Below are 11,172 nucleotides of genomic sequence, written 5' to 3'. Positions count from 1 at the left end.
TCACACCGTTTTTTTTTTTTTGGTCGTGGCCATAAATGATGCTTGGGTTTGCACCCCCAAAACTGAAAATTTTTTTTCATCTGAGAAAGGAAGTGAGTGATCACTGCCATTTACTGAGGACCTGCCTGGGCCTCATCGCCACTCACCCTCTGGAAAATCTCAAAAGGAAGGTTTTCTTTATGTGCTCAGAGAGGTAAAGTCACTTGCCCAAGGTCACACAGAGCCCACCAGTTCAAATGCAATTTTGTCTGACTTCCAAGCCTGAGGGCTCAATCATTCCATTCCATTGCCTCAAACTGCCTAAGGTTGAATGAAAATGTTCTAACAATCCCTACTCAGGCCCTTGGCAAGGAAAGCAAAGTCTGTGTTACTTGTTTATTAACTACTTTGTTCATTCCTGGGGGCCAAGGATCTTCCAGTTTTCTCCAGCAACATCCACAAAGGTTTCAGCACATCAGAGTAACTGAGCACATATTTGTAGATTGATTTGGTTGATAGGATCTCATTCCAGGGTGCTGCCTGCTGGCCTTGCCCCCGAATCAGATTGTCCCTGGCATGGGCAGCCCAGGGGCTGGTTAGACAAAGGGTCTCCCTGCTGGGATCTCCCCTTGCTTCTGGAATGAAATCCCAAGGCCATACCACGTGATCTGCCCTGCCCACCTTGCTCGCCTCACTTTGTGCCCTGGCCCACACTCAGCTACAGTTACACGGTCCTTCTGCTCCTCAAAGATTCCCAATCCATCCTCCTCTGAGGCTCTTGCCATCCTGTGGCCAGAAGCACTCTCCCCCAGTCTCTGCTCGGTACTACCTCCCGGCACTACCCACCTCTCTACTTCATCTCTCTGTAATATGTGTCACTACCTGAAATTCTCTGGGTTGAGCATTTGTTTATTTTTATCCATCTACCCGTTGCACACAGCATCATAAGGGCGTGGAGTTTGTCACTCGGCGGCAGTCTCCCACACTAGCCCCGTGCATGGCGCAAAGCAGGCTCCACAGAGGGGGTGACTGCTGGCCCAGCCATCAGCCCTGGGGACACACCACCAGGGACAGGACAGCTGAGAGAATGTTCTGCTTCTTAGAGGCGTGGACTCTGGAGCCCGTCACCCACGGCCACTAAACAAGGCCATGACTTCATTCCAAGCCCTGACTTCTCACTCCTTGGATCCCAAGGCTGCCTGTGAGGCCACAGGAGGAAAACCATCCTGAGGGAGATTAACAACCACAGCGCCTGGCGTTCTGAGAGCAAACGGCCTTTCCCAAGGCCCTTTAAGAGCTTGGACTCTGGAGGCAAATGAGCCTCAGATCCACTCCCAACTTCACTGCCTGATTCCAGGCAGCTCATTTTGCCTCTCAGCCTCAGTTTCCTCATCTGTGAAATGGGGACATTGAAAATAAGGTAGTCTCTACCACACAGGGTGATTAGAAATTTAAATTGGAACACGAGACGTGTACATAGGCACTCCATGAGAGCTGTTATTTCTTCCTTCCTTCCTTCCTTCCTTCCTTCCTTCCTTCCTCCCTCCCTCCCTCCCTCCCTCCCTCTCTTTATTTTTGGCTGTGTTGGGTCTTCGTTGCTGCACGCGGGCTTTCTCTAATTGCGGCAAGTGGGGGCTACTTTTCGTTGCAGTGCACGGGCTTCTCATTGCGGTGGCTTCTCTTGTTGTGGAGCACGGGCTCTAGGCACACGGGCTTCAGTAGTTGTGGCACACAGGCTCAGTAGTTGTGGCACACAGGCTCAGTAGTTGTGGCTCGCAGGCTCTAGAGCACAGGCTCAGTAGTTGTGGTGCATGGGCTTAGCTGCTCCGTGGCATGTGGGATCTTCCTGGACCCGTGGCTCAAACCCGTGTCCCCACATTGGCAGGCAGGTTCTTAACCACTGTGCCACCAGCGAAGCCCGAGAGCTGTTATTTCTTCAGTCAATTAACACATACTCATTGAGCAGCTGCTGTGTGCCTGCCAGTCACGAGGTTGGAGCCAGGGAGAGAGTGGTGAGGAAAATTAAGAGGACCTACCCTCCGGAGCTGTCCACTGACAGTGAACAAAATAAGTGAATTGCACGGTATGTTAGAAAGTGGTAAATGCTGGGGAGAAAAACAAAGCAGAGAAAGGTCTCTGCAGGGCAGGGCTAAACGGCTATTTTAAATAGGGTGGTAGGGAGGTCTCACTGAGAAGGTGACTTTTGAGCAAAGACCTGAAGGAGGTGAGGAAGGGAGGCTTGCAGATGTCTGACAGAAAAGCATTCCAGGCAGAGGAGACTGCAGGTACAAAGACCCTGAGGTGGGACCCATGCCTGATAATGTTAGAGAATTTTAACAGTCTCCCTCCCTGCCATTTTCCTTCTCAAAACAGACAAGCACAAGTGCTGACCACCCAAGTGCTGCAGAAAGTGAGCCACATCTCTCCCCATGCACCAGCCGCCAGTCTATTTAACCTTGAATGCCTTTTTGGGTCTCACGTGTCACTGGGTGGCGAGTGAGCTGCCCTTACTTCAGAAGAACGGCATGGGGTGGGGGGGGGGGCCTTAGGTGGTGTCCGCCTCACCTACTACTGCCAAAAGTGGTCATGGGGTTATTTTTAAACTTGGGGAGGAAGTATTTATTGTTCCTGGGCTGAGGAGAGCTGGGCAGCCTGTGGGACTCTTCTGGGGGAGCAGTGCTGTGTCCTTTCCACCATGGTGAGTATCAAGGGCCCCCGGAGGTAAGTGATGCTGGGCGGTGAGGTGAGAACACCACCTACAAGCAAAGGACGAAAGGGGAGGGGGAGAAAGGCAGCTTTCTGGGGCCCCAGACCCTGGTGGAAAAAGCACTACTTGCTGTGTGCACACAGAGGAACCCCAATCAATGCCCCGATAAGCCACAAATAACAGCAGTTCCCGGGGACTCGCAAAAACAAAATAAGAGAGTTGGCCTTTTTATGGCTTGTCTACTGACCTCTCGAGGAATCAATAACGCCCAGGGCTTGCAAAATGGGATTGAACACTTTTAAGGATCAAATTGTAATTCTTTTCTCTTGTTCAGGTGTTTGGGGAAAAGAATCTTTTCTGTTTTCACCTTTTGAACTTGCAAATTTAAAACCTTTCTCCCTATGTTTTTGGTTAGGTGTCCCCCTCCTGAAGCAGGAAGCCCCCAAATCAGGGTCAGTGTAGGACTGTGGTTAGGGGCACAGACTCTGGAGTCAGTCTGCCCAAGTTCAATACCAGCTCTGCCTTTCTGTGACTGTGTGACCTTGGGTACATGACCCAACCTCTCTGAGCTTCGGTTGCCTCCCCATAAAATGGCGATGGTAATAATAGCATCCACTTGACAGAGCAGTTATGAGGATTAAATGCAATAACATATGCAGTGTTCAAGCGTTTGCTGTAACTCAAGTCAGAAGCGGGTGGGGAAATGTTAACTCGCTCTTCTCTGCTCTGTTTGCACGGTGCGAGGACAGAACATTTAGAGAGGAGATTTTGCTGCCATTTGGATCAAGAGAAAATTGAGGGGGACAGAGCAGTTGGGTTTTAACACCCTGAAAATGTGTCATTTCATCTCGCATTCCTCATGGTTTAGTGAGCCTGGCTTTTTTTCGCCTCCAATCAATTCTCCTTCTGTGCATTACTGAACTTTTTGTGAAATGCATCGAAACAAAAGCAGCTGGGTCCTGCTGGGGCTGATCTGAAAGCCTGGCCTCCATCCCCGGAGACAGACCTCTACCTCCGCTAGTTTGCAAAGGAGCTGCTGCAAGATCCACAGTCTTTTACCATCCACCAGAATTGGGGTGCTTTTGAGAAACCTTATTCCATGTCCTTTTATCTTTCCAGCATCGCCATTTTGAGATGAGTGTGGGCACCATACCCCCATTTCACAGATACGCAGCTGAGGCTCACCCAGAGATGACACCTGACCTAGTCTTCTAATCCCCAGCCTCTGACTTTTTTTAATCGATGCTTTTTTACCCCCTAGTCACCTAAGAAAGCCAAGAAGAGAGCAGAGGGTGTCAATTCCAACGTGTTCTCCATGTTTGAACAGAGCCAGATCCAGGAATTTAAGGAGGTGGGTGCAGCTGTGGAATCATTCGCCTGAGTGGAGATTCCCACACGCTAGAAAGAGCCTTTCCCTCATTCCATACTCCCTGCAAGGACCTCTCAGTTAGGGTGTCTTTATCTTCCCCCAAACCCCAAATTTGGTCTGAATGTGTGTGTGAATGACTTAAAGAAATTAACTTTTGCTGCTCATCAAAGTAAAGCATGTGTCTTGTTGAAAATGTAGGAAAGAATTTCAGAAATGCACAAAGAATAAAAATGACCTGACTGGGCTTCCCTGGTGGCGCAGTGGTTGAGAGTCCGCCTGCCGATGCAGGGGACACGGGTTCGTGCCCCGGTCCGGGAAGATCCCACATGCCGCGGAGCGGCTGGGCCCGTGAGCCATGGCTGCTGAGCCTGCGCATCCGGAGCCTGTGCTCCACAATGGGAGAGGCCACAACAGTGAGAGGCCTGCGTACCACAAAAAAAAAAAAGACCTGACCTACAATTCTACTACGCAGAGATGATTCAGTTAACATTTTGGTATTCACCCTTCCAGTGATTTTTGTTATACATTGGGTTGGCCAAAAGCTTCTTTCATTTTCTTCCTTAAGATCTTATGGAAAAACACAAACGAACTTTTTGGCCAACCCAAAATATGTACACATTTGTTAAACAAAGCACACTAATCAGTACCTGCTGTTTTTCTTTGAACAATTCGGCACCAACATTTTCCATAATTCATTTAAACTACTTCCTATGGTTGGATGTTATACACAGAATGTTGTACTATTATAAATAACACATCTTTGCTTGTATCTCTGGTTATTTCCTTGGGGTAAATTCCTAAAAGCAGAACAGCTGGATCGAAGGAACTTCTTAAAAAAGGAACTAAATCCAAGTATAACCACTGGTCCAAGTTGCCCTCCAGAAATGCTGTGATCATTCTGACTCCCATCAGCACCAAGAGGAGAAAGTGCCTTTCCCGCCACATCTCCATCAACATAGGGCATTAACGTCTCAAAAATTATTTTTGTCAATCTGAGAGATGTCTGAGAGTATCTTAGATTTTAATTTTTACAGTCCTCAGTTGTTGGATGCTAGCCGGGTCTGAAACCCTATCACAGTCTATGGGCATGTGCCTTAGTAAGCAAACCTAAGTACCAATTAGGCAAAATTAAGCCACTGCCGCAGACTCAGAAGGATAAACTGAATTAATTTTCCAGCAGTCCTGATGGCTCACACTGAGTCATCCACATTCTCACCTAGCCCTTCAGAGGAAAATACGTTAAAGCTATGCTGGAGAGGACACTGTTTTATATAAAAGGGGAAACTGTTTGGGGCTTCCAATGGGACATGAAGACTGGCCCGTGCTGTCCGCACCAACATTCAGATCGCAGGAACGCCGTGGCCCATAAGCTGCCAGGGAAAGAGGAATTCCTGGGATGAAATATCATATCTGAACTTGAAATAGTCCCCTTCCATGGAGAAGACCACACCCTCCCTTCTCCCTCACTCTGTCCCAACCTCTGGAATGAGATCAGCTGCTGGGGGTATGACCTGGGGATGCAAATACTTTCGGGAACCAGTTGCTAAAAGAACTAAAACAACACAGATATAATACATCATTTGTAAATTACCTGGGCGTTCACAAAGCTCTTAGAGTCTCTCTGGAGCCAGCTGGGAAAGATTACTGGCTCTGTTTTACAGATAACGCGGGCTTGAGAGCTGGCAGAGACAGACTCCAGTTTTTAACTTAGTTTTGTTTTTCAATAACAGCTTTATAAAGATATAATTCACGTACCATGTAGTCACCTTTTTAAACTGTACAATTCAGTGGTTATTTAATATAGTCACAGAATTTTGCAACCATCATCACTGTCTAATTTTAGAACATTTTCATCGCCCCCAAAAGAAACCTCATACCCATTAGCAGTCGCTCCTCATTTCTCCCGCCCCCCCAGCCCCTGACAACCACGGATCTATTTTCTGTCTCTATGGATTTGCCTGTTCTGGAAGCTTCATAGAAATGGAGTCATATACTATGTGGCCTTTTGTGTCTGGCTTCTTTCAGCATCATGTTTCAAGGTTCATCCATGTTGTAGCATGTGTCAGAATTTCCTTCTTTTTATTGCTGAATGATATTCCATCATGGGGAGAGACCACATTTTGTTTATTCACTCATCAGTTGATGGACATGTGGGTTGTTTCCAGTTTGGGGCTGTTGTGAATAGTGCTGCTGTGGACATTCACCTACAGGTGTCTGTGTGGACATATGTTCTCATTTCTCTTAGGAACACACCGAAGAGTAGAATTGTTGGGTCCTACGGTAACTCTAGGCCTAACATTTTGAGGAACTGCTAGACTGTTTCAGATCTTTGATTCTTGATCTAATGTCCTTCGATGTGCCTGGAAAACCCCAGAGTCCCACTGCCCCCAGCCCTTGGCATAACCTCTAGGGCTCCTCCCCTCAATTTCTCTCGGGCTGACCAGATAACCGTCTCCCTTTCACAGGCCTTCACCATCATGGACCAGAACAGGGATGGCTTCATAGACAAGAACGATCTGAGGGACACCTTTGCTGCTCTTGGTACGTCGCCCCACCAACGCCTGCAGGAGGGTCTCCTTATCCCACTCCTGTGAGGGGCAGGAGGTGGGGCCATCAAAAAGGTCAAGAGCTTGTCATTTTCCAAAGAAACAGCTCAACCAAGATTTGTCTTTAAGGCAAATTTCAGAGGATAGGAAAGAAGTGTTTTAGTCTTTCATTGTCTTCACATGTGTTTTATTTTTCTTTCAAATTAATTTTTGTGTGGATTTGAATGCAATGGCAGTTTACAATAGAAAACTTGGAAAACTCAGAAAAGTATAAAGAGGAAACAACGTTGGCCATTAGGCCACATTCCACTGTTAACATCTCAGTCTCTAAATTCTTTTCTAGGCATCTCGTGTGTGTGTGTGTGTGTGTGTGTGTGTGTGTGCGCGCGCGCGTGCGCGCGCGTGTGTTTAATAGCTGGAATCATTCTATTTTGGATTCAGCTTTTAAAATTTAACATCTCAGGAAGATGAGAATGAGTACATGGAGCTGTTTCAAAATATAAGTGTCCAACCTGCCACCACTAACCGCTCCTCGACCCCTAACCCCAGAACTCAGGGCCATGAACAGCTGTGCAGGTTGTGTAGTGAGCAATTATACAGAGTACTATTCATATTTGTAGCCACTGTAGACTTTTACATTTAAAACATAAACTATCTTAAGAAGGGGCGGCTTTTTCTAACTTACACAAAGGTACTTACTATATGGCCTGTGGCAGTGGCTAGAGCAGGTACATCAGAATCTCCAAGGCTGTATGGGTTATAGCAGGTATAATTTGAAAAAGTTCCCTCAGGTAATTCTGATGTCTCTCCCACTTCCAAGTAACAAGGGCTAATTTATAATACAAGCATTTCCCATTGAGTAAAATATTAAAACATCTGTATAAATTGTTCCAGGTTCTGAAGGCACTATTTTAAAAAGTAACTAAACCCTCTTTGGATTGTTTCCAGTTGTCTGACTTTTATAAATAACACTTTTGAGAACATCTTCTCACGTGAATCTTTGGCCCCATCCACTCCGTCTCTGATTATTTCTAGACTAGATTCCTTGAAGTAGGATTACAAGGGCAAATGCCAGTGTCCTGACAGCTGTTTCTGTCCCAGCTTGGAATTACTAAGTGTGTGTCTCCTGCCCTAGGGCGTGTGAATGTGAAAAATGAGGAAATTGATGAAATGCTCAAGGAGGCTCCAGGTCCGATTAACTTTACTGTGTTCCTACAGATGTTTGGGGAGAAACTTAAGGGTAAGTTCATGTGTATATCTGTGCATCTATGTGTGTATATGTATATCTGTGTATATGTGTCTCTGTGCATCTGTGTATGTCTGTCTGTCTTTATGTGTCTTCATCTTTGGGCATCAATTAAAGCACTGGGAGAACATGTTGGGGTTGGCACATGAAGGCAGAGTAACGTCAGGGGGAAGAAAAAACAATAAAAACAGAAGTTAACAGTGCTCCAAGGCTTACCCTGATCCAGACCTCATGCTAAGCACTTTAAACACATTATATGAATCACCTTATTTAGTAGCATCTAGGAGGTAGTTTCTATTCTTATCCCAGTCTACAGATGGGGAACTGAAGCTCAGAGACCGACAGTCTCTTGCCTGCAGCCACACAGCTACCAGATGCTGGAGTCAGAATTTGAATCCGAGTCTTTCTAAGCCTAGATCCATGCTTGGCCTTGGGTTTCCTCAGAAATAACTGGATTCTCAGGACTTCCCTGGTGGCGCAGTGGTTAAGAACCCGCCTGCCAATGCAGGGGACACAGGTTCGATCCCTGGTCTGGGAAGATCCCACATGCTGTGGAGCAACTAAGCACATGTGCCACAACTGCTGAGCCTGCACTCTAGAGCCCGCAAGCCACAACTACTGAGCCTGTGCTCTGCAACGAGAAGCCACCACAATGAGAAGCCTGTGCACCGCAACAAAGAGTAGCCCCTGCTCGACACAACTATAGAAAGCCCGCTCACTGCAACGAAGACCCAACACAGCCAAAAGCAAAGAAAGAAAGAAAGAACTGGATTCTTAGCCCACTCTTTCAAAATGCCAAGGCTCAGTGCTCAGGAGGCAACAGGACCTTTCCTCCTTACCAGAGGTTCCCAGCCACCCATGGCGCATTTTAACTCTGTTTTCTGTTTCAGGGGCAGACCCCGAGGAGACCATTCTCAACGCGTTCAAAGTGTTTGACCCTGAAGGCAAAGGGGTGCTCAGGGCTGATTAGTGAGTGGGATCTGTGGGGGAAGACCTGGGGTTCCTTGCTTCTCCCCCCAGCCCTCTCCACACAGCCGGCTGCAATACCTGCTTTTCTCTCTCTGCAGCATACAGGAGATGCTGACCACGCAGGCGGAGAGGTTTTCCAAGGAGGAGGTAACAGGGCCCTTCGGGCACTCTCTGCACCCCAGATCCTGGCCTCACCCTTCTGGGGACTCCCTCTCCAGACTCTCTTATATAAAACACCCCTGACCCCACACTGAGAGAGAATCTGCTCTTGTTCACTAAGCCCTTATCTCATTTCACTCTGTCAATCACCCTGTGAGGTAGGGACTAGTATTATCATCATTTTACAGATGGGGAAACTGAGGCTCAGGGAAGCAAAGTCACTTTGCTTTGACTAAAAGGACAACACTAATGAGAAATGGCGGGGCCTGGATTCAAACCTAGGTCTGTCTGACTCCAGGTTCTGTCTTCCTCATAATGCATGGATACCTGGTGAGAGTATCAATTTCCTGATGAAGTGAAGGTGGCATGCACGGTCACCACATACAGGCGTGTAGGTTGTACACTGAACAATCCTCCTGGATGCCCTTAATAATATACACTGCAGAGTATTTATTTGTTGCAATAGTTTTCCAGCAGATGGCAGTAAAGTGTCTTATTATAATTTTTTAGAAATGAGAATATATGACTTATTCTGGCAGGTGGCAGTAATGTGCCTGGAAGAAGGGGCACTATTGCTAATTCACCGAAGACCCTGTATAAACAAGCAACTGCCTTGTCAACGTTACTAATGAACCTTAATGAGTCTATTTAAAATTGTCCCGGGCTTCCCTGGTGGCGCAGTGGTTGAGAGTCCTCCTGCCGATGCAGGGGACACGGGTTTGTGCCCCGGTCCAGGAAGATCCCACATGCCGCGGAGCGGCTGGGCCCGTGAGCCATGGCTGCTGAGCCTGCGCGTCCGGAGCCTGTGCTCCGCGACGGGAGAGGCCACAACAGTGAGAGGCCCGCGTACCGCAAAAAATAAATAAAATAAAATAAAATAAAATAGTCCCTTATAGCCTCTCTGGCCTGATTCCATAAAGTTTCACATTTTACTAAAAATTTTATTTGGATTTCCCCCTCAAAACTCAAGCAGTTGAAAGAGCCTGCCTTTCAACTCTCACCAGGCTTTGAGACTTTGGACAAGCTCCTTAACCTCACTGTGCCTCAATTTCCTCATCTGTAAAGTGGGGACAATAATAGAATCTACTACATAGTACACTGTGAGGATTAAATGAGTTCACATGTATAAAGTGCTGATATGTGATAAGGGCAATATAAATGTTATCTATTATTAACCCCAAATTAAAAAAAAAATAACTAGCCAATACTTTTTAAATGTAGAAATTGCACATTTTAAAAAATTTAATTTCTAGTTTCCCTCAAAGAGTCTGACCTCCTTGCCCATGTGGACACATTGGCTGGTCCTGAGCAGTTGCGACCTCTGTAGATGGACTAGTCTCCATTTAGCCACAGTCCCCACCAGGCCCACCTTGCTCCCCTACATAACCTGCCTGCCCCTTTGCACACTTGAGTTTGTGATCCCTTCTTTCCCCGTCGCATGTTGGTTCCCGGGAACATCCCTGCAGGATGGTCCTTGGGGTTGGCACCTGTGGAAGAGCTACAAAGGGCAAGGAAGCAGGAGGGCACGGAGGGAGATGTCCAATGCAACCCATGTCCTCCAGGCCCCCAGCTGCCTCTCCACTCGGGCCGCCCTGCACACAGCCCTCCCCCCCCTCCAGTGCCTCTCCCCATGTCCTCAGCATGTCTTGCTGGTTCGTTGCAGATCGACCAGATGTTTGCCGCCTTCCCCCCTGATGTGACTGGCAACTTGGACTATAAGAACCTGGTGCACATCATCACCCATGGAGAAGAGAAGGACTAAGGGAGGGGATTGCCTTTGGGTGGGTGGATGGGGGGGCGTCCCTGCCCTCTTCTCACCTTGCCCAGTAATGCCACCACCCCTGCCCCCTGGCCTGTTGGCTGTGTGGCCGCCTCATTTATCTACCTCCATCTTCTTCGCAGCCTGGGTGCCTTAGAGATACCACGTGGCCACACAGCCAGCAGATGGAAATCCATCCAGAGGCCATGTTCAAATAAACAGGAGGTTGTGTATTTGTTTATGATGTGTCCTTGAGTATGGAAGACCCTTTGCTAGTTCCCATGAAGGTGGTGTATGAGCTAGTGATGGCCCTGCTGTCATTATTATTGAATCTTAGTGACTCTGTAAGATAGACCTTCAGGGACTTCCCTGGTAGTCCAGCGGTTAAGACTCCACGCTTCCACTGCAGGGCCATGGGTTCCATCCTTGGTCGGGGAA

The 11,172-nt window shown here is 47.6% G+C and overlaps 1 protein-coding gene across 1 annotated transcript; it reads left to right on the top strand.

Annotated features, from left to right (window-relative positions):
* Window positions 1–2,609: 2,609 nt before the first annotated feature.
* MYL2 (myosin light chain 2) lies at window positions 2,610–10,971 on the top strand. The gene is made up of 7 exons (XM_007467606.1): window positions 2,610–2,677; window positions 3,948–4,037; window positions 6,521–6,596; window positions 7,737–7,841; window positions 8,738–8,816; window positions 8,915–8,963; window positions 10,639–10,971. Exons 1-7 carry the CDS (start codon window positions 2,675–2,677, stop codon window positions 10,735–10,737), a joined length of 501 nt encoding a protein of 166 aa, XP_007467668.1. The 5' UTR covers window positions 2,610–2,674; the 3' UTR covers window positions 10,738–10,971.
* The last annotated feature ends 201 nt before the right edge of the window (window positions 10,972–11,172 follow it).

This window comes from Lipotes vexillifer, unplaced genomic scaffold (genome assembly GCF_000442215.2).
Source record: "Lipotes vexillifer unplaced genomic scaffold, Lipotes_vexillifer_v1.1 scaffold1482, whole genome shotgun sequence".
In the NCBI taxonomy this organism is placed as follows: domain Eukaryota; kingdom Metazoa; phylum Chordata; class Mammalia; order Artiodactyla; family Lipotidae; genus Lipotes; species Lipotes vexillifer.
Note: the sequence above shows the minus strand (reverse complement) of the source record. Positions and strands in the feature narration are given on the sequence as shown.